We start from the raw sequence: 24,440 nt of genomic DNA on the forward strand, positions 1-24,440 counted from the left end.
CTGCTCTTCCTGAGGACCCGGGCTCAATGCCCAACATCCACATGGCAGCTCACAACTGTATGTAACTCCAGTTTTAGGAGATCTGACATCTTCACACAGACATACATGCAGGCAAAATATGAATGCACAAGAAATAAAAAATCATTAAATTATTTTTAAAAAGTTCAAACACAGGTCTTAGTTCTATTGCAGCAATATCACTGTAAGTTAATCACGTATTTGCCTCCTCTCCTTGATTGCTTAGATTGTTCCTCGGTGATATGATTCATGTCTTTAAAATTCTCAATATACTTTCTGCCTCTTATCTGCAGTTCAAGATGTAAGCTTTCAGTTCTGCCCTAGTTGCCTGACCCTGCTGCCTATGCGTCATCATCATGGACCTAAATAAACTCTTTGTCTTATAATTTTTTTTTTTACTCTTGCCATGGCAAATGTTCCAAAAAAAAAAAAAAGTGTCCTTAATCATTAGATAACAGTGCAAAGCACATACCAGAGAGAAGAAACCACTGCTCTAGTAAGTGGTTAAGAGGTTCTAAACTACAATATTCTGTCTAGTAAACTAGACATAAAAATAGCCTTTTAATGTTGTAAGTCTGAGGTAAGTTAGTCTGGGATAAGGACTTGATTCAAAAAGAAAGCAGTGGAGGCATTTTGAAAGTCACACATAGAATTGCATAATTTATTAAGACATAGGGAGCCAAAGATAGTTTAGGGGTCCAGTACTTACAGACCCTAGAGAAGTAAGGCCTACTCATAAGACTGTTGTAACCACCAAACTAATGGCCATGAAAAGGTGGGGAAGATAAGACTCAATGGCAAATTATAAAAAAAGGAAGGGGGACAAATCAGAAATAACTCCAATATTTAAAACCTGAATGACAGGCTAGAGAGATGGCTCAGAGATTAAGAACCATGGTGGTTATTCTTGGCTGTCAACTTGACTACACCTGGAATTAACTAAAACCCAGTTGGCTAGGCACACCTGTAAGGGACTTTTTTTCTTAATTAAATTATTTGAAGTGAGAAGACCCATTTCTAACCTGGATCTTTGAGGTGGGAATCTGGAACACACCTTCTGCTGGCAGCCTATGTAAAGGCCATGGAAGGAGGAAGATTGCTATTGCTCTCTTTGTCTGCTTGCTCTGGCTCTCGATTGCCCTAGCAAATTCATTTCACTTACTGGCATTAAAGGCTACTTCTTTAGGACTCCAGTACACACTGAAGACCAGCTGAGTCATTCAGTCCCATGGACTTAACAACTACTGGATTCTTGGACCTTCCACTGGTAGACAGCCATTGTTGGACTAGCTGAACCACAACTTGTAAGTCATTCTAGTAAGTCCCATATATATACACACACATATATACTCATACACACACACACACACACACACACACTCATTCTATAAGTTCTGCTCTTCCAGAGAACCCTGACTAATACAAGAACATTTGCTGTTTTTCCTGAGGACCTGGGTTCAGTCTCCAGCACCCACAAGGGGGCTCATAACCACCTATATCTCCAGTTCCAAGGGATCTTCTGGTGTCCATGGGTACATACATGCATAGAAACATACTGACACACATACATAAATAATACAAATAAGATATGTTTAATAAAACAAAACAACAAACAAAGCCTGAGTGACTAGAATGGCAGAGGTGGACTCTGATTCTAGGTGGGAGAACAGTCTGGAATCACGAGAAGAATGTGAAAGTAGACCTCAAGTATGTGAGTAGAAAGATACTGCATGAAGGCTTGAGTAAAAACCTTTAACAGGAGCCAGGAAAAGAGTGAGGAGCTAAGCATTTGTTGTGCAAATTTCAAGACCTGAGTTCACACAACCCACAAAAAGATGGAAATGATAGCACATGGTCTGCGACTCCAGTGGTCTATATAGCAAGACAGAAGGCAGAAACAGGAGAATCCCCAAAGGATTCTGGCCTGGCATACTCAACGCAAATTAAGTGAAAGTCTGACTCAAACAGGTGGCGATAATGTCCAACACCTGAGGCTGTTCTCTGACTTCCATACATCTGACCTGGCATGAGGCTATCTTGGCTCATAAAAACCCAACAAGCACACATACGCACACAACGCACACACACACACACACACACACACACACACACCCTCTGAAATGACTACATACATACATATAGACGTGTATGTATGTGTGTATGTATGTATGTATGTAGTATGTGTATCATCCTTCTTTAAAAAAAACAAACATATCTTACTTGTATTATTTATGTATGTGTGTGATTTACCTCTATAGAAGTGCAGACACATTTGGTTAAAAGTGCTTTTAAAAATAATATGTACTGCTGAGCAGTGGTGGCAAATGCCTTTAATCCCAGAACTCAGGAGGCAGAGGCAGGAAGATCTCTGAGTTCAAGACTAGCTTGGTCTACAGACTTGAATTCCAGGATAGTCAGGATTACACAATGAAATCCTGTCTCAAAAAACCCCCAATAATAGTAATAACAATATACTAATTCATTTTCATTCTTACTTCCCCCAGGTTAATGTCAGTGATTTTAAACATAAGCTCTTTCAATAAAGTTTCATACACACACACACACACACACCCCAATCACACTAAAGGTATGGTGGTGTAAGATACCTTTAATCTCAGCACTCAGAAGCAGAGGGAGAGGCAGCAGGCAGATCTCTGAGTTTGAAGCCAGCCTGTTCTACAGAGTGAGTTCCAGGACAGCCAGGGCTACATAGAGAAACCCTGTCTCAAACAAGAACAAACAAACAAACAAACAAACAAACTGACTGACTGAAGCTTTTTAAAAAACATAAGTGCTAACTCCCCATTGTCTCCTCCCTATTCAAACAGTTCCACTAAACAGCGAGGTAGGCATGGGCTAAGCAGGCATTATGCTGAGTGACGGCAGTGGACTCCAAACAGCATGAGAATGGTATCTCTGAGAGGGGATGGGTCTGACTAGAAAGCAGTGTACAGGATGACCTGAGTGTTCACACCCACACCGGGCAGGGCAAGGGGCAGGAGCAGCAAAGGTCCCTCAGGAGGGCACAGGTACTGCTGGAGGTGGAGAGACCGTGGTCTAGAACTCAGTTTCAGACCCAGGTTTTAAAGGTAGAAAGCAGATTGTACAAGTTGACAAATGACCCCAAAACAGTAAAGAATGCTTCCATGTGATGTATGGGGTAGAAAAGTGAGAAAATAATATGTGAGCAACACAAGATGGGTTATAAAGGCGAACGGACAGGTTAAATAGCATAAGAGTTAGGCTTCTCAGAGGGGAAAAGCAGAATGAATGCTACATTGCTGAGTTATAACTGGATACTACTGTGACACAAATATATCTTGAGAAAGGAAGTATACACACACACACACACACTATCTAAGAATGCCTAGGCTTACTAAAGCCCTAGTAGCAATAAACACAGTTGATTGTCTTATATACCATTATTGACTAAATCAGAGTCTTAGAATATTGCAGAAAAAACAGGGTAAGCGCATAACAATCTGAAAAAAAGTTAAATAGTATTAACAGATTATAACTGTGGCAAGCAAACTGTAACATGCTCCCCTAATGGCTTCTACCTCCTGGTATCCATGTCCCTGTTTAACCCCATTCCCTTGTGTGGGTAGGTCCTGGAAGCTCGCTTCTAAGGGAGTATGCCAAAGGTAATCAGATGCCATTATCCATGATTAGGTTACATAAAGTTAACTGCCATCTTGCTAAAGACTGAAGTGTCTGCTTGACTTGCATGATTTAATGAAGTAAGTAGTCAGACTGAAGAGGACCACATGGCAAAGAATGAAGGATGGCCTTCAGACAACAATCAGGTAAGAATTGAGACACTCAGTCCACTAGCTCTTGAGGAATTCTGCCAACTACACCTTGAAAGCTTGGAAATCAGTCTTCCTCATCGAGACTTCAAATAAGACAATCAAACCAACACTTTTGTCCTTGTGAGAACTTTAGAAGCAGAGAAACCAGGTCATCTGTGCTCAGAATTGTTACTCCAAAAATCAGAGATACTAAATGTATCCTATTAATGTTATAGGTACATTAGTAAGCTTGATTGTGGCAAACATTTCACAATGACTATGTATATGAAAACATGTTGTATATGTGAAATATATCATTTTAAATGACCAACTCTAACAGAGTGAAAAAAAAACAGAATGGAGAAAAACTATATATTTGAAAAGAGACAGATGTGAGAAAATTTTAGGAAAATGCCTGAATATAAGTCAAGGCATAGCATAATCTCAATGAAAGGGTCAGCACTTTTGAAATTTAGGAGCTAATGAAAACTTAAAAATAACTAAGGGCCCAGTGAGATGGCTCAACAAGTAAAGGTGCCTGCCATTAAGCCTGACAACCTGAGTTCAACCCCCAGGAGCCACACAGAAGAGAGAACTGACTTCCAAAAACTGTCCTTTGATTTCCATGTACATTACAAACACATACACACACACACATGCACACACATATATATTCAAACAAACAGCTAGGCAGTGGAGGCACACACCTTTAATCCTAGCACTTGGGAGACAGAGGCATATGGATCTCTGTGAGTTCGAGGCCAGCTTGGTCTATGGAGTTAGTTCCAGGACAGCCAGGGCTACACAGAAAACTCTGTCTTGAAAAACAAAAGGCAAAATAAAACAAGAATAGAAAGAATTCCATACATAGCAATCACTTTTTCTATGCCTTCACAAACTGCTGTTCTAAGTTCAGTTCAGTTCCGACCATTTATCCTGTGTTGTGAAATATCTAAATAAGAACTATTTATTTGTAGGTTTGTTTGTTTTGCAGCTCTAGTTGCCCTAAACACACTATGTAGACCAGACTGGCCTCCAACCTACAAAAACCTGCCTCTCAAGTGCTGGAACTCAAGGCATGCACTACCCTGTCCAGTATTATATGAAACCTGCCTCTCAAGTGCTGGAACTAAAGGCACGCACTACCCTGTCCAGTATTATATGAAAACTTAGAATATGAGAGCTTTTCCTTTAATGTGAAAGTTTTTTTCTTCATTTATGTTAACAAAATTCACCTTCCCTAACTTCCTGTGGCTACACATCTAGACACTTTAATATCATGATATCATACAATATCATGATATCATTATTGGCTGCTATTTCTTCTTTACCATCTTTACCTTTCACTCAAACTTCAGTTACTATTTTTGTTACTCTGTTTTACCTTTGTTCCCCAATTTTCAATTCTTATTATCAGTATTTACAAAATATCACAGTGGGAAGAGACCAACACAACTAAATACTTTGTACATAAACTTAGTAACAAGGGAGAAGCCTCTAATCAGTGGCAGATTTTGAAGACATGGTTGGCCAAAACATACATTTTTTTGAGTTACCATGGACTGGAGAATTGGTAAAAAGACATCTGCATACTGTATAATTATAGTTAACATACCAAGCTAACTGAAATTCAAACCATGCTATTGGGAAGACTGGTATTACTTAACTAATTTCTGTATACTGGAACTGTGCAAAATGAGAACTTACAAAACATTTAAAGTTACTTTTTACTTTGGGATTTTTCTGTTTTGTTGAGACAGTGTCCCATTATGTAACCCAGGCTGGCCTGGAACTTTCTAAGACAGGAGACTGTCCCGCCTCAAATGTCGGAATTACAGCTAAGAGCCATCTCACATGGCTATTACGTGTAAAAGACAGGCAATAGGACTTCAGCTTTTATCAACCACCACAGCCACGAAAACTGGGTGCAATATGTGAGGAAAATATTTGAAGATAATGCATAATGACAGATGAATGAGGTGGCCCACAAAACTGTACTAATTTTCTACAGAGGGAGGGGGTTGCTTCCATCAGTGACATGAAAAAGGGGAACCCAGAGCATAATGGGACTACATACTTGCAACCCAGAGTAGAACTTATAGAAGATAAAGAGATTAGATTAGAATTAAAGAAAGTGTGTCTTAAAGGAAAAGCCTTCAGATAACTCAACCTGGAACTTACCTCCTCTTTAAATCTGTTCTTGAGTATGAAGCTCTTTCTGTACATGGTGAAACTCCGCAAGACTAGGCAAATGACCATGACAGAGCTATAAGCACCACAACTAGAAATCACAAAAACCCAGGGGAATGTGTTTTCTGTTCTGACCAGTCAGATTGCAGAAACCTAAATGAGACACTCAAAAAACCCAAGACACTAAAACTGTGACAGCCCCAGAAACCTAAGTCGTTTATACTGATAAACTCGACCAGAATAAAGGCCACTTGAAATCTATCCTAAAAAAAAAAAACCTTAAGAATCCACGAAAACAGCATAAAGCTGATCTACAAAACCAACCAAAATGAGCTCAACAGTTTCTCCCTTTCCTCTCTCCCACCCTCCTCTAAGATAGGATTACTGTGTGTAGCCCTAGCAATCCTGGAACTCACACTAGAGATCAGGCTGTCTGTCCTCCAACTCAAGAGATCTGCCTGCCTCTGCCTCGCCAGTGAGGAAATTAAAGACATGTGCCACCACTGCCCAGCTGAGCTCAACAATTTCTAAAAAGAAAAAAAACCACAGATGTTCAACAATATAATATTCAGTGTCTAAAACTAAATTTAAGATGGACACAGTAGCACAAAGCTGCAAGCCCAACACCCAGAGGCTAAGAATAGTTTGGAATACAGCAAGACCAAGACCTATCCTGTCTGAAAACAAAATGAGATTTTCTAAAAAGAAAAAATACAATATCTGAAAAGGTAACTTCACAAGATAAGATTTTTTCCTACAGATTAAACCTTGTTGGAAAAAAAGTAAAAATATAAAAATATGAAAAAAGCAATACATACTATGATGCACCAAGAGAATAAAACTAAGAAAACAAAAAGAAAATGAAAACAGGTTGGAGAGTTGGCTCCAGGGTCAACAGCCCTGGCTGCTCATCCAGAGGATCCAGATTCAATTCCTAGAACCAAATGGCAGCTCACAACTGCCTATAACTCCAGTAGTTCCAAAGAATCTGACACCCTCACACAAATATACATGAATGTAAAACACCAATACACCTAAAACAAAAATAAATCAATAAATTGTTTAGAAAGAAAAATACAAAAAGGCAACAAAACCTCGCTGACCTGTGAAAACTATTATCAACTGGTGTAACATATGTATATAACTGGTCTTCCTCAAAGAAAATCTGCGGGGAAGAGGGAAGAAAAAAACAAGCAGAAAATACTTTTGAAAAGAATAGTATTCCCAAATATATGTCAGAGACAATAAAATGTAGGAAAAGTACCAGAAATATAAATATAACACTCCATGTTTTAAAATGTCTTCATCCAAAAACTTCTTTGAAAAATATAAGCAGGTTGGAGAGATAGCTCAGTGGTAAAGTGTTTGCTGTGCAAGTCTGAGAATCTGGTTCAGATTCCCAGCACCCACATACAAGCCAGGTGTGGGGGAACTCAGTTGTAACCCAGCACTGGGGAAATGGGGATGGTGAGTAGAGATATATGATCCCAGGGGCTTGCAGCCTAGCCAAAATGGTGTGCTCCAGAGTCACTGAGAGGTCCTGTCAAAACAACAAACATAAGTGGAGGCTGGAAAGGTGACATCCCAAATAAGAGCTCTTCCAGAGGACCTGGGTTCAATTCCCAGCACCCACATGGTGGCTTCCAATCATCTGTAACCCCAGTACAGACAAAACACCCATGCAAATGAATGAATGAATGATTAAAAAATGAGGTGCATAGATGCACTCACACACACAACTTAAAATAATGCAAATAGCCTGGGGGTGGTAGTACACATTTTAATCCCATCACTTGGGAGGCAGAGGCAGGCAGATCTCTGTGAGTTTGTGGCCAGCCTAGTCTACATAGAGTTCTAGGACAGCTAGGGCTACAGAGAAACACCCTGTGCTGAAAGAAAGGAAAAAGGTGGGGGAGAGGGAGGAAGGAAGGAAATAATAATATTACAAAAGTAAATAATTAAGATACAGGGCAAAAAAGGAAGGCACCTGACACTGACATCTACACACTGACATGCAAGCATGCTCAAGCACATGCGCGAGCATGCATGTTTACACAAGCATACACATGTGTATGCATCCATGTACAAAACACATACACAAAACATGCATTCGCATAACATAAGCAATTTAAGCAAAAATAATGAACTGCAGTGCTCACAGCACACATAGAAGTAAAACATGACAAAAAAATACAGAGTAGAAAATAGAAAGACCAAGTGTGAAAAGAAGTTATTTAAGAGAGACTATGGTAAATCCAGGCACATATTGTTTTACAAAGCAAGCATTTTAAAAGTATGTATTTAATAAGGGTCTATTACCCAAAATTTATAAAGAACTTTTCAGGAGACGGATAACTCAGTCAGTACGTGCTTGTGCAAGCATGAGGGTATGAACTTGATCCTCAACATCCATGTAAAAAGCAAAACATGGTGGTGTGTGCTTACAATACCGGAGTTAAAGACAGCAAGAGCCTGGGGCTCACTGGTCAGCCAGTCTATAGTGTGCTCCTGGCTAACCAATGAGAGGTTTTGAAGCCAAGGACAATGGCACTAGGTTTCGATCCTAATACATGAACTGGCTTTGTGGGAGCTTAGCCTGTTTGGACGCTCACCTTTCTGGACGTAGATAGAAGGACCTTGGTCTTCCCGCAGGGCAGGGAATTTGGACTGCTCTTCAGTATTGAGAGGGAGGGGGAATGGAGTGGGGGGAGGAGAAGAGGAGTGGGGATAGGGGGAGGGAAGTGGGGGGAGGGCAATATTTGGGAGGAGGGGAGGGAAATGGGATATGGGGAGCAGGTGGAAATTTTAATTATAAAAGAATAAAAATAAATAAATAAGTAAAAAAAAAAAAAAGAAAGAATAAAAACACCAAGTTTTTAACTTAAAAAAAAAAAAAAAAAAAAAAAAAAAAAAGAATTAGGCGAATGGCTCTTGAGAAATAAAGACTGGGGTTGACCTCTAGACTCTACACATACGTACGTACATATGCACGTGACAAATACACAAATAAGTTTTGTGCTGGATATGTAGCAAAATAAAAAGCTTGTCTTGTATGTATAAGCTCTGCGTAGAAGAATGAAAAGAAGACTAGGAGGAGGAAGAAAAACAACAGAGTACTTAGGACATGCATTCTGGAGGCTGAGACAGGAGGACTGTCTGAGTCCAGAAACTTGATAGCTTATATAACAACAGCAAAAGCCAAGTAACCCAATTTTAAAATAGGCAAAAAAAGGTCAAAAAAATCCCTAAAAAAGAACAACAACAACAACAAAAATAAATAAATAAATAAATAAATAAGCCAAAAAAAAAAAAAAACCACAAACAAATGGCCAAAACCCAAGAAGCCCTGTGAAATTTCTATATAGCAATTCTCAATCTGTGGGTCATGACCCCACTGGGGGTCAAAATGACTCCTTCCTGCATATCAGATATTTACATTATGATTCAAAACAGTAGCAAAATTACAGTTATGAAGTAGCAACAAAAATAATGTTATGGCTGGGGGTCAGAAAAGCATGAGGAACTGTACTAAAGGGTCATAGCATTAGGAAGGGTGAGAACCACTGCTCTAGAAGAATATGCAACTAATAACAAGCAGGTGAGGATTGTTCAACATTACGGAAATAAAAATCAGAACATACACTTCACAACCAAGTAGGATGGCAATTCAAAAAATACTGGGGTCAACCAGATACTTCAGGACAAGGCGTGCCAAGACACCCAGCTGTGCTGGGGCCTTGATGTCAAAGTACAAAACAATCCTGAGAGAGAAACTAATGCTAGGAAGGATGGAGAATAAAACAGGAACCTATAACATGCTGCTGGTGGAGACAGAAAATAGTTCAGAAATTGTGGGAAAAGTTTGACAAACCTCAAAAAGGTAAACAGATGACCATCCTAGCAACTCTGCTTACCTATATATATAAAAGAATTGGAAATAAGCATTCCATCAAATACATGTACACATATGTTCATAGCAGTATAATTCAAAATAGTCAAAAATGTGCAAATGGCCTAAATATTTACCAATAATTGAGTGAAAAATTGTACTATATGTTAAACAGGACATTATTTAGTCACAAAAACAAACTGAAACATGCTATAACATGGATGAAACTAAAAAATACTGTGCTAAGTAAAAAAAAAAAAAAAAAAAAAAGAAACAAAATATAAAATATCCAGAACAGGAAACACATACAGACAGAATATATATTGGCAATTGCTGGAGGAGAAAATAGACTGTATAACAGATCTAAGTTTTACATGGCACTGATGTGGGACTCCCCTCTGCATGCTGTGAATATCATTGGTTAATAAAGAAACTACTTTGAGCCTATAGCAGAGCAGGGCAGAACAGAGGTAGGCGGGGAAAACTGAATGCTGGGAGAAAGACACCAGAACTTTACCAGGTAAGCCACAGCCTTGTGGTGATACACAGATTAATGGAGATGGGTTAATTTAAGATATGAGTTAGCCAGAAATACACTTAAGATATTGGTCAAACAATATTGCAAATAATATGATTTCTGTGTGATTATTTTGGGGCTCAGCAGCTAGGAACTAACTAATTGCCTCTAACAACATAGCATAATAGAAATATTCTGGAATTAAAGATTGTGGATGTGTACTCTTAACTACATAATTAACATTTTATGCATTTTAAATGCATATTAAAGAACATGAAAGTAGACACTTATGGCTCACACATTCAGGAAGCTGAGGCAGAAGGATAGAAAGCTAGCCTGGGCTATATAGCAAGAGCTTGTCTAAAAGAAGTATATTTTAATCTCTAAAGGAAGCATTAAAAAATTCCTGCTATGCCAACAGAAGAAATAGAATAACAAAATTTAATTAATCCAAGTTTAAAAACAGATGAGACAAATAGCAAAGTGGATTGTTTAAACTTAACCATATAAATATCTATATGTGTGAGCGTGTGTGCATGTGTGTGCATACACACTATACAATACACTAGTCACCTGTGGCTACTGTGCACATAAATGATGGTATATTCTGAACATAGCTTTTTAAATACCCACTGAATTTTTTAAAAATGTAAAACAAACCATCAATAACTTTACACTGAATGCATGCTGAAATGATAAAGAATACTGGGTCAAAATACATTATAAAAATGTGAACTGCTTTTTTCACATCTTTGAAATTGCTTCAAAATTTAAAGTATTTCAATCTCCCTAATAATAGAACTTCCAACTGACAAGCAAAATAGGGCCTATAGCTCAGTGCTTTATCTTTTCTACATGTGTGAGGCCCAGAAATCAGTATCATGCACAAAAGAAAGGGAAGGAGGGAGAACATACAGTTCTGTAAACCACAGTTTGAGACTTTAACACATATCCTTCAGGTACTTGAGAAAAATCAGCACAAGGAAATGGGGAATGCAGTAAATGAAGCTGGCCTGATGACTTAACCATACCCATCAGTACAGTGCACATATTCTTTTTAAGTACTCTTGTTATCAGGACAGAGTGTATGGTGGTGCATGATTGTAGTTTAAGAGACTGAAGCTGCAGAATGTACTGCTGACCAGCATAATTATCAGGAGAAGGTGACTAAAGAGGGTCCTAGTTCCATGCATGACACAGTAAGCACATGCCTCCTGTATCTACCATTGAATTCAGATAACAAAAATGACCAGAACACATGGAACAGTTATTAGAGGCCTCTGAAAAGTAAATAGTAGCAAGTGGGAGGGGAAGAGGACCTTAACATAGTACTGAAGCAACAAGGAATTTACCTTTTTATTATTCCTCCAATATCCACCAGCCGGAACTGCAGCCTGAAACCCAAAAGTGAGCATCAGTGTAGGTACAGAGCTCCAGAAAAAGCCTAATTCTAGTTCAAGTTCTGTAGTGTATCCTGAGAGAATTAAAAATCTCACATTTCTCTTTAAATTCTCTGCATATCTCTAAGCAATCCCATGATAAAAGTCAAAGAAACAGTGACCCACAGGAACACAGAACTCTGAAATAAAGAGGCCCACTCCTTTGACCAGAAGGGAGAGACAAAGCTTCACTGCTTCCCACCACCCCAACCCCTGCCCCTTATCCCTTTCATCATTTACTCCCACATGAATTAACATTTTTCAGACTTAAAGCCCTGCCTTTCTAGATACAGGACTGAAATAAGTAACCCTAAGAAACTAGATAGTACCGATACTCAGACTGGGGAGAAGACTCCAGGAAAGCAATCCCGTGAAGGGTTACTGAACTTCAGTGTTTACCCCACGCTGCATATGGGTGGATATAACAAACAAGCAAGCTAGACTCTCAGAACTGAACTGTAACACAGTCGAACAACCAGATCCCAGGGCAGCCATGAGTATTAGCAACAGACACAGACCTCAATGCTGACTGCAGAGGCTTGCTTAAAGCTGGGATAAGATGGTGGACCCACAAACTCACAGTTCTCTTCTCATAGCCTCCCCTAGGCTCTGAGATTACAGGTGTGCACCTGTAGATGATACACTATGGGCATCAGAAAATAGAACCATTTTTATGAAATTAGAATAAAATGCAGATCCTTTTAAGTGGTGGTAGCAGTGCACACCTTTAATCCTAGCACTTGGGGCAGAGGCAGGTGAATCTCGAGTTCAAGACCTACAAATCAAAATTAGCCAGGGCGATACAGAGTAAACCTGTCTCAAAAAAACATATATATGACAACCCAGATATGTATACCAAAAAGGCAAAAATTTCAACTTCTGTCAGCCAAAACCGAAATGACAGAAATGCTGGAACTGTGAAAACTTTAATATAGCTAGAATGAAAATGCTCCAATAACTAAGGCTAAACACTCTTGAAATAAAAAGTACTAGCAAAGAAGCAAATGGCAAGTGTTAGAATTGAAAATAAATAGAGCTTTAAAACTCGTTGAATGAACTCAATAGCAGCAGAATAAAGATTACAAACCAATATCTCATATGAACATACAAGCAGCATTTTCAACAACAAAATACTGACAAAATCCAGCAACATACAGGCAGAACTATAAACCATGCCCAAGTGAGATCTATCCTACATATGGAAAAAAAAATCATTGTCTTGGGATCTAAAGATAATTGATACCTGGGTCTACTCTTCATGGGGTCTAACTGTACATCTTCCCTTTAGTTCCATGAACAATCTCTGTATCTTTTAAGAGTTGCCCATCCTTAAAGGGGGAATTAGGCAACTTGACATTTGAAATCAGAAGCAATTGATAATGACACATAATTCCAAAGAGTTTATAATCTAGTAAAAAAACATGAAATTTAAAAGTTTAATTTAACGTTTTAAAAATATTCTTTTTATAAGTGTTTTTTAATGATTTATTTATTCTTCTGAGTATGGGTATTTTGCCTGCATGTATATCTGTGCACCAGATGAGTGCTTGGTGTGCAAGTAGGGCAGGAGAGGGCACTGGATCCCTTGGAACTAGAGTTGCAGATGGTTGTGAGCAACAGTGTAGGTGCTGGGAACTAAGACAAGGTCCTTTGCAAGAGGAGCCAGGGAGTGCTCTTGACCTCTGAGCTATCACCCCAGCCTCAACATCATTTTGTTTGTTTGTTCTTTGAAACACAGTTTCTCTACATTGCTGTTCTGGCTGTCCTGTAACTTGCTATCTCAACCAAGCTGGCCTTGAACCCTAAGAGACTACCTGCACATGCTTCCAGAATGCTAGTATTTAGGGTGTGTACCCCCACACCTGGCCAGCCCCATCTTAACATTTATAAACACTTACAAATCACTGGACAACACCATGTGGGTGGCGCGCACCTGACTACAGTACTCTGGGAAGAGAAAGGATTACTGCAGATTCAAGGCCAGTATAGGATACAGAAGAAAAGAAGACAGACAGTGGTGCACAAATTAAGATTAAAATATTGCAGGGCGGTGGTGGCACACACCTTTAATCCCAGCACTTGGGAGGCAGAGGCAGGCGGAGCTCTGTGAGTTCAAGGCCAGCCTGGTCTACAAGAGCTAGTTCCAGGACAAGCTCCAAAGCTACAGAGAAACCCTGTCTCCAAAAAAAAAAAAAAAAAAAAGAAAAGAAAATATTGCTAGCTTGATATGGCCATAAAATCCACCTGCTCTTATTATAACCTTGGCAAGCCTTGCTCACTACTCTAGTACATATGGGTTATTGTACAACTGACAGGAAACTTTTTTTTTTTTTGGACAGGTTCTCATGTACCCAAGGTTGGCCTGGAACTCACTATATAGCCAAGGAAGACCTTGAACTTCGATCCTGCGCACACCTCCCCAGTTTAGTAAAATCTTACAGCAAACTTAGCCAAGTGCCAGGTTTAACTTATGTTAATACAAATGAAAACTAAAACACAAATATTTGGCAATTAGGAAAATTAGAATGTTGATAACAGAAAATTGTTTCTTATTTCATTCTTATGTCTTGCCAGTGGCTTTTAAGATCTTTTGTTTTCTGTACTAAAGCAGAACAGTGAAAATGTTTTTATAGAAAGCTGGAAAAAAAAGCTATGTATTAATTTGCTTTGGGTTGTTCTAGTCTCTCTGGTAAAGTCATAATTAGGAAAGCTTTTTTAGGGTTGATTCTAGTCTCACAGGTACAAAGCTCCTCCATATCTGGAAAGTCTAAATTCCTATGTGAAGAGGCTGTGTTTTTAAAACATATTATTTACACAATTCACTGGAATGGCTCCTCTGGAAGCTGGGTGGCTCTCTTATGCAATTATGTACTTAGGAACCCTCCCCTACACAGCCGTGGAAATTCAAGTAAGAATAATTTACTGGGTATGCACAGTTATTAGAATTTTAAAGCATTTTTTTGTTCAAAATTCTAGTTTATCAGACAGTTATATTTGACTAAATGTGTCCTTAATCAATAATAGTGAGCAATGTTTTAGGAGGTAGCCAGGCTTGAACTGTGATGTTAAAGGAATCTTGAGGGCTGCTGCCCTCCCTCCTGTTAAAGGCTCTTCCTCCCTTTCTACCCGCCAAGCTTTGCGGTGAAATAAACATCTGTATTAGAATACTGACTTCAATTACAGATGCAGAACTTTATCTGTAAGGAACTGTTAGGAACATTTTAACAGTGAAGACGCTGGGAGCACACAAATTAAGACTGCTGAATTTGAAAGAATAAAATAACTTTATACACACACATATATGTCAAGTAAAGGGCAAGGAAGGTACTTTTGTAGTGGTATCGATGACTACAGACTCAGAGTTGAGAAAGAGGGTCATAGAAGGCTTCTATGACAACCCCAACCCCAAAAAGTAACAGCCTAGACAAAAAGCCATTAAAGACAACTCTTTCAAACTGCCATAATAATGCTGCCGTGTAGCTCTCCACAGCAGGGGGCTTCGGGCAGAGGTGCGGGTGGGGAAAGACTCAGTTTTCTTTAGTGGGCTGGCTACTGGGAGTCTGACCATGCTCCAGTATTTGGGCAACACAGATTGGACTCCCCCCTCCCCACTCCTTTTCCTTTTCTCCTCTTTCTTTTGATGGGAGTAGTTCAGAAGGGTGTGGGGCAGACCTGGGAGGAATGGGAAGTCAGTGTGATTTGGGTACAATCCTAGTACAATAAGCTCCAAAGAACTGTCCAGATTCCTTTATTACCTTAGAATTTACTGCATTAAATACTATTTTTAATAACTGGGCCACCAGTTTAAGCTTTTAGTAATGTAGAATTGGCCTATCTGCATGCTTCCAATGGCCACCTTCCCATGATGGGCTTACATACTGATGCAGAGTTGTTGCCATTACCCCACAAAGCACGTACTGAGGCTATCTACCATATCAGACTCTATCTACCCCACCAGGGAAGGGCAGCGAAAAGAACCACAGTAAGATCCCTCGAGCGACGCTTAGAAGCAACTCCTCCACAGATGAGCTGGGGAAGCTCAAACAGCGCGGTCTGTGGGTTTCCTCTAAGGAGGACGGTTGCTCATGAAAGGATCACCTGGTACCAAACAGGATTTCAATGACTGCAAACCAAGTCTCCCACCTCTCTCGGGTACTCCTTAACTTTTGTGGAAGAGATAAAGAAAATTACCTCCTCATTAGAAAGAAAATAAATGGCTACATAAATAAAGACAACCATACTGCACCTGATTTCTTGGGTACCACAGAGAAAAGTAACTCATTCTCAGCAGCATTTATTCCACTATTTGCGAACAACTGACTGACTGGCAGCTACAATCTATAAAATAAATGAGCACTTCAAAGACCAAGTGTCATGTTCCCGGTAAGTAACAAAGATGAGCATTACCGACCCTCCCCACCCAGGGTGTGGAATTTAGCAGGAGAATAGATTTATTGGCTATCAGATTGCTTGATGTGTTGTGAGAATGTTTTCTATGATGCTGTGGTTATTACTGAGGTTAGATAAGAAAATCTCCCCTCTCTCAGGACGCTAGTATTCAAAGTTACATATTCATAAGAAAGAGACAAAATGAGTATTTCTGAAGCAAGTGAGATGTGACAACAAAGAGAACTGGAGAGTGACAAGTACACCTAGAATCTTCCTTCAAGGAAAACAAAGAACATGATCTTCCAACTCAGCTTATCATAAGCCAAGATGCAAACCAGTACATCTCAAATGCACACCCTGGTATCACGCACTTTCAGAAAACCAACTTAACCTGCATCTGATGTTAATATGAAATCTTTTTTACCACCCCCCCACCCCCGAGACAGGGTTTCTCTGTGTAACAATCCTGGCTGTCCTGAAACCTGCTTTGTAGATCAGGCTAGCTTCGAACTCACTGAGATCTGCCTGCCTCTGCCTCCCAAGGGCTGGAATTAAAGGTGTGTGCCACCACTGCCTGGCAATATGAAATCTTTTTATAGGTTTATAAATCAGCTTTAAAAGCTTAGACTTGCCCAAAAGAGAGAAATCATACCTTAGTTCTAGAAACCTAGCCAATTCCCCAACACGAGTGAAGCCTTGGATCTTGGAGGAGTATCAACAACTGCCACTTTACTAAACCAGTATAATCCCTAACTACATTCTAAATATTTGTCTTTAGACCCACGGAAGTCTAGTCTTCACCCTTCACCAAGGAAACTTTTCTATGCAACAGATGGAGACCATTAACAGAAAGCTACAACCCATGAAATGCAGAGTTGTAGAGTCCAATCTCAACTGAAACACCTACAATGGAGCTCCTGCAACTTAGGCTCAGGCGTCACTAAGAGCTGTCAAAAAGATTAAAGAACCAAGGAAGAGGAGTTTGCTGAAAGGTTGTGAATCCTAGTCATTTCTGAAGCTATAGCCATGAAGTTTCGCCAAGATGGCTGTGCATATATAACCTGAACAAGGAACACAGTAATAGACATGTTAACACAGATGGGGAAAGCTCAAAAGGCCTCAACCCTTCACAAAGAACTTACAGGGAAAAAAGGAGTGTTGAGATCAGGACAGACAGTCTTTCCCAGGCAAGAGAACAACAATTGGTTATCCCATACCAAACGGTCAGCCTTGAAAACATACATGAACAGGACTGGGCTCCTGGGCAGAGATCAGTCAAGTGACATGACCTCTAAGTAAATCGGAATCCCTGAGCCACTGTACCTGGTTCACTTTCAGTAAGAACAGGAATGTGAGGAAGATCACCTGGAGACAAGAGTCACAGGGGAACTCCATGAGCAGAAGCAGGTAAGAGGGAGTAACGCCAAGGGAACAGCCTGAGCCAGAGACCTCTGCAGGAACAGGCCAAAGCCTGGGACACCCACAGAAACAGGTCCGAGCTACCCACCTCCACCAGAGAAGGCCTGAGCCAGCGACCTCTGCCAGAGCAGACCTGAGGCAGCAACCTCCACAGGAGCAAGTACAAGGAAGAGACCACTGAGGGAGCAGGCCCAAGCCAGAGACCTCTGCAGGACCAGGCCAGAGTCAGGGTCCTCTGAGGGAGTAGGCCAGAGCCAATGGTCTCTGCCGGAACAGGCCCTTGCAAGCAACTTCCACAGGAACAGGTACGAGGGAGTGACCACCAAGAGAGCTGGCCTGAACCAGAGACCTCTGTAGGACCCGGTCCAAGGCAGAGACCACTGTGGGAACAGGCCCAAGCCAGAGACATCCGGCGGAACAGGCCCGAGCCAGCCAACTCTGCCAGAGAAGGCCTGAGCCAGCAACCTCTGTTGGAGCATGCTTGAGGCAGTAACCTCCACAGGAGCAGGTACAAGGGAGTAACCATCGAGGGAGCAGGCCTGAGTCAAAGACTTCTGTAAGACCTGGTCCGAGCCAGGGACCTCAGTAAAAACAGGCTGAGCCAGCTACCTCTGTGGGAGCAGGCCAGAACGACCTTTCCAGGATTGCAGAGTGATCTCTGGGAGTGCCAAGCAATGAGCAACCTCCAGGAACACCTAGTGACCAACAGAGTGACTGGAACTGTAGCCCTGACTATACCACAAGGAGCAACCATCTGAGCCTACTGGCACCTGGAAGACTGATCACAAGAGAGAGCCCCAACTACACCAGAGAAAAAGATGGGTAAACAGCATAAGAACATACCCAATACCACAAAGAGCACACGACACCAACAAAAACTAGTGGCTCTGAACACTCCAATATAGATGAAGCAGAAGAAAATGACCTAAAAAATAACTTTAGGAGAATGTTTGAAGCCCTTAAAGAAGAAATGAAAAACTCCCTCAAAGAAATGGGGGAAAAGACAAACAAAAAATTGGAAGAAATCAAGAAATCCCTTAGAGAAAAAGCAATCAAACAGATGAAGAAAACAATTTGAGATTTGACAACCAAAACAGAGACAATTAAGAAAACACAAACTGAGTTTGACTCCCAGTGTGGGAAACAAAAAAAAAAACAACAACAACAACAACAAAAAAAACAAAAACAAAAAAAAGAAAACAACAAACTGAGGGAATTCTGGAAATGGTAATTATGAGAAAACGATTGGGAACCACAAATGCAAGCATAAGCAGCAGAATACAAGACATGGAAGAGAGAATCTCGAGTGCTGACGATACAATAGAGGAAATAGACTCATCAAAGAAAACATTAAATCTAACAAAAGCTTAACACAAAATATCCAGGAAATATGGGACACAATGAAAAGACTAAACCTAAAAATAATAGGGATAGAAGAAGTCCAACTCAAAAGCACCGAAAATATATTCAATAAAATCACAGAAAAAAACTTTCCCAACCTAAAGAAAGACAAGCATATGAAGATACAAGAAGCCTACAGAACACCAAATAGATTGGATCAAAAAAAAAAAAAAAAAAGTCTCTTCACCACAGAATAAAGAAAGAATATTAAGAGCTGCAAAGGAAAAAGGCCAAGTAACATATAAAGGCAGACCTATCAGAATAACACCTGCATTCTCAAAGGAAACAATGAAAGCCAGAAGGTCCTGGTCAAGCGTTATGCAGACATAAAGAGACCACGAATGACAGTCCAGACTACTATTCCCAGCAAAACTTTCAATCACCAGAGTCGGAAAAAACAAGATATTCCATGACAGAATCAGACAACCAATACCTAGCCACGAACCCAGCCCTACACAAAGTACTAGAAGGAAAATTCCAACCCAAGGACGTTAGCTACATCCACAAAAACATAGACAATAGATGATCACACCGCAGCAAATCCCAAAGGCAGCAATAACACCATCAACAATGAAAACAAAAATTACAGGAACTAGCAATCACTGGCCATTAATATACCTTAATATAAATGGACTCAAGTCACCTATAAAAAGGCACAGGCTAACAGACTGGATATGATGACAGAATCCATTCTTCTGCTGCATACAAGAAACAAACCTCAACCTCAAAGACAGACATCGCCTCCGAGCAAAGGGTTGGAAAAATTTTTTTCAATGAAATGGACCTAAGAAACAAGCTGGGGTAGCTATCCTAACATCTAACAATATAGTCTTCAAACTAAAATCAATCAAAAGAAACAAAGAAGGACATTTTAAACTAGTCACAGGAAAAATTCATCAAGAAGAAATCCCAATACTGAAAGTCAATGCCCCAAATATAGGGACACCCTCATACATAAAAGAAACATTTCTAAAGCTTAAATCATACATTAAACCCCACACACTAATAGTGGAAGACTTCAAAACCCATTCTCACCACTGGACAGGTCTGCCAGATAGAAAATTAACAGGACAAATAAGGAAACTCACATGTTATGACTCAAATGGACTTAACAGACATCTATAGAACATTCCATTCAAACATAAAAGAATATACCTTCTTCTCAGCACCTCATGGAACCTTCCTGAAAACCAACTACATACTGGGTAACAAAAAAAAAAAAAAAAAATTTAGAATAACCCCATGTATTTTATCAGATCTCCATGGCTTAAAATTAGAATTCAACAGCAACACTAATTTCAGAAAGCCCACAAACACATAGAAATTAAACTATAGTCACCTGAATCATCAATGGGTCAAGGAAGAAAAAAGGAAGAAAGACTTCCTAAAATTCAATGAAAATGACCCATAACTAACATACCCAAATTTATAGGACACAATGAAAGCAATGTTAAGAGGAAAGTTCATAGCATAAAATGGCTACATAAAGGAAGCTGGAAAAATTCCACACTAGTGAGTTAACAGAACACCTGAAAACTCTAAAACAAAAAGAAGCAGATTCACCCAGGAAGACTAGATGGCAGGAAATAATCAAATTGAGAGCTGAAATCAACAAAATAGAAAAAAAAATACAAAGAATCAATGAGACAAAGAGTTGGTTCGTCGAGAAAAATCAACAAAATAGACAAACCTTTATCCAAACTAACCATAAGACAGAGAGAATATTCAAATTAACAAAATCAGAAATGAAAAGAGACACAACAACAGACACAGGAAATCCAGAGAATCATCAGGTCATATTTCAAAAACCTGTACTCCACAAAATTGGAAAACCTAAAGGAAATGGACAATTTTCTGGATAAATATCACTTACCAAATTTGAATCAAGATCAGATAAGCAAATTAAATAGATCTGTAACTGCAAAAGAAATAAACAGTCGCCATTCGGTTGTAAGAGCTGTGGGCTGTGTTCCTGCCGCCCCAGCTCCTGGTTGCCTGGCTAGCTTATGCCCTGAAATAACAACACACAAACTGTATTCTTTTAAACACTGCTTGGCCCATTATATCTAGCCTCTTCTCGGCTAATTCTCACGAATTAATTTAGCCCATTTCTAATTATCTGTGTAGCACCCCAAGGTGCGCTTACCGGGAAGATTCTAGCCTACATCCATCCTGGGTCGGAGCTTCATCGCATCTGCCCCAGAGAGGAGAGCTATCGAGTCTGAGCTCACTTCCTCTTCCTCCCAGCATTCTGTTCTGTTTACTCCACCCACCTATGTTCTAACCTATGAGGGCCAAGCAGTTTCTTTTATTTTTTAACCAATGACCTTCCTCCATCAATGAAAAGTCTCCCAACCAAAAAAAAAAAAAAAAGCCCAGAGCCAGATTGTAGTGGGGAGCTGCTGACTGTGTTCCTGCCGCCCCAGCTCCCGGTCACATGGCTAGCTCATGCCCCAAAATAACGACACACAAACTGTATTCTTTTAAACACTGCTTGGCCCATTAGCTCTAGCCCTTACTGGCTAATTCTCATATCCCAATTAACCCATCTCTAATAATCTATGTAGCATCAGTCTTACCGGGAAAGATTCAGCATGTCCAACCCCTGGCGGCTTGCTTCATTGTGTCTGCTCTGGAGAGGAGTGGCATCGCGTCTGAGCTCACTTCCTCTTCCTCCCAGCATTCTGTTCTGTTTACTCCACCCACCTATGTTCTAACCTATGAGGGCCAAGCAGTTTATTTTTTTAACCAATGACCTTCCTCCATCACCAGATGGTTTCAACACAGAATTCTACAAGATTTTCAAATAAGAACTAATACCAATACTCCTCAAATTGTTTTACACAATAGAAACAGAAGAAACACTGTCAAACTTTTTATGAAGCTACAATTACCCTGATACTCAAACCACACAAAGACATTACTAAGAAAGAGAATTACAGACCATTATCACTCATGAACATTGATGCAAAAATACTTAATAAAATACTGTCAAACTGAATCCAAGAACACATGAGAAAAATCATCCACAATGATCAAGTTGGCTTCATCCCAGAGATGCAGGGATGGTTCAACATATGAAAATTTGACAATGTAACCCACCATATAAACAAACTGAATGAAAAAAAAAAAAAACATGAGCTTTTAGATGCTGCAAAAGCCTTCAACAAAATACAACATTTCTTCATGATAAAGGTCTTGGAGAGAGCAGGGATACAATAGACACAACAAAGCAATATACAGCAAGCCAACAGCCAACATCAAACTAAATGGAGAGAAACCTCAAATCGATCCCACTGAAATCAGGAACAAGACAAGGTTGTTCTAGCTAGAACAATAAGACAACCAAAGGAGATCAAAGGGATACAAATCGGAAAAGAAGTCAAACTCTATTTGCTGATGATATGATAGTTTACATTAAGTGACCCCAAAAATTCTACCAAGGAACTTCTACAACTCATACACACCTTCAGTAATGTAGCAGAATACAAGATTAACTCAAAAAGAAAAAAATCAATAGCCCTCCTTTACACAGATGACAAATGGGCTGAGAAAGAAATAGGAGAAACATCACCCTTTACAATAGCCACAAATAACAAATTATCTTGAAGTAATTCTAAACAAACAAGTGGTAGACCTGTATGACAAGAACTTTAAATCTTTGAAGAAAGAAGCTGAAGACACCAGAAAATGGAAAGATATCCCATGCTCTTGCATAGGTAGAATTAACATAGTAAAACATGGCAATCTTACCAAAAGCAATCTACAGATTCAATGCAATACCCATCAAACTCCCAGCAAAATTCTTCACAGACCTCGAAAGAACAATACTCAACTTCACAAGGAAAAGCAAAAAACCCAGGATAGACAAAACAATCCTGTACAAAAAAGAACTTCTGGAGGCATCAAAATCCCTGACTCTACTACAGAGCTATAGTACTGAAAACAGCCTGGTATTGGCATAAGAACAGACAGGAGGACTAATGGAACCGAATCGAAGACCCGGGTATCAATCCACACATCTACGAACACCTGATTTTTTACAAAGACGCAAAAAAATACGAAGTGGAAAAAATAAAGCATATTCAACAAATGGTGTTGGCATAACTGGACATCAACATGTAGAAGAATTAAAATAGACCCATATCTATTGCCATGCACAAAACTCAAGTTCAAATGGATCAATGACCTCAACATAAAACCAACCACACTGAACCTCAAAGAAAGTGAGAAGTACATTGAATACATTGGCACAGGAGACCACTTCCTAAATATAACCCAAGTAGCACAGACACTGAAACAATTAATGAATGGCACCTCCTGAAACTGAGAAACTTCTTTAAAGCAAAGGACACAGTCAACAAGACAAAATGACAGCCTACAGAATGGAAAAAGATCTTCAACCCCCCATCAGACAGAGAGCTGATCCCCAAAATATACAAAGAACTCAAGAAATTGGCCATCAAATAATCCAATTTAAAAAATGAGTACAAAACTAAACCGAGAACTCTTAACAGAGGGATATAAAATGGCTGAAAGACCCTTAAGGGAATGAATGCTCAACATCCTTAGCCATCAGAGAAATGGAAATCAAAACATCACTGAGATTCCATCTTACAACTTTAAGAACGGCCAAGATCAAAAACACTAATGACAGCTTATGTTGGAAAAAATGTGGGATAAAGGGAATACTCCTCCGTTGCTGGTAGGAGTGCAAACTGGTACAGCCCCCTTTTCGATATCATTCAAGTGATTTCTCAGAAAATTAGGAAACAGCCTACCTCAAGATCCAGCAATACCACTTTTGGGTATATACCCAAAGGATGCTCAAACATACCACAAGGACATGTGCTCAACTGTGTTAATAGCAGCATTGTTTGTCATAGCCAGAACTTGGAAACAACCTAAATGCCCCTCTACCGAAGAACAGATAAGGAAAATGTGGTATATTTACACAATAGAGTATTGCACAGAAGAAAAAATAAAGTCATATTGAAATTTGCGGGCAAATGGATGGATCTAGAAAACATCATATTGAATGAGGTAACCCAGACCCAGAATAGCAAATATCATATGTACTCACTCATAAGTGGCTTTTAGACATAAAGCAAAGAAAAACCAGCCCACAATTTACAATCCCAGAGAACCTAGACAACAAAGAGGACCTAAAGAGAGACATTCATGGATCTAATCTACATGAGAAGTAGAAAAAGACAAGATCTCCTGAGTAAATTGAGAGCATGGGGACCATGGCAGAGGGTTGAAGGGGAGGGGAGATGAAGGGAGCGGAGAAAAATATATAGCTCAATAAAAACAATTTAAAAGAAAACATACATGAACAAGATATATTTATGTATTTAGGAATATACACACACACACAAACCCGG

General features: G+C 39.6%; 1 protein-coding gene across 8 annotated transcripts in view; it reads right to left on the minus strand.

Annotated features, from left to right (window-relative positions):
- Btrc (beta-transducin repeat containing E3 ubiquitin protein ligase) overlaps window positions 1-24,440 on the minus strand; it is a 185,438-nt gene that overhangs the window by 120,468 nt on the left and 40,530 nt on the right. For 6 of the 8 annotated variants that reach the window (XM_057777411.1, XM_057777408.1, XM_057777409.1 and 3 more), the window contains exon 2: window positions 11,758-11,799. The exons of the other annotated variants lie outside the window; for them this stretch is intronic. In XM_057777411.1, coding sequence (XP_057633394.1) covers window positions 11,758-11,799 — 42 coding nt within the window. The remainder of the gene's footprint in view (window positions 1-11,757; window positions 11,800-24,440) is intronic. 8 annotated transcript variants of the gene reach the window in all.

This window comes from Chionomys nivalis, chromosome 8 (genome assembly GCF_950005125.1).
Source record: "Chionomys nivalis chromosome 8, mChiNiv1.1, whole genome shotgun sequence".
NCBI classification, from domain to species: Eukaryota; Metazoa; Chordata; class Mammalia; order Rodentia; family Cricetidae; genus Chionomys; species Chionomys nivalis.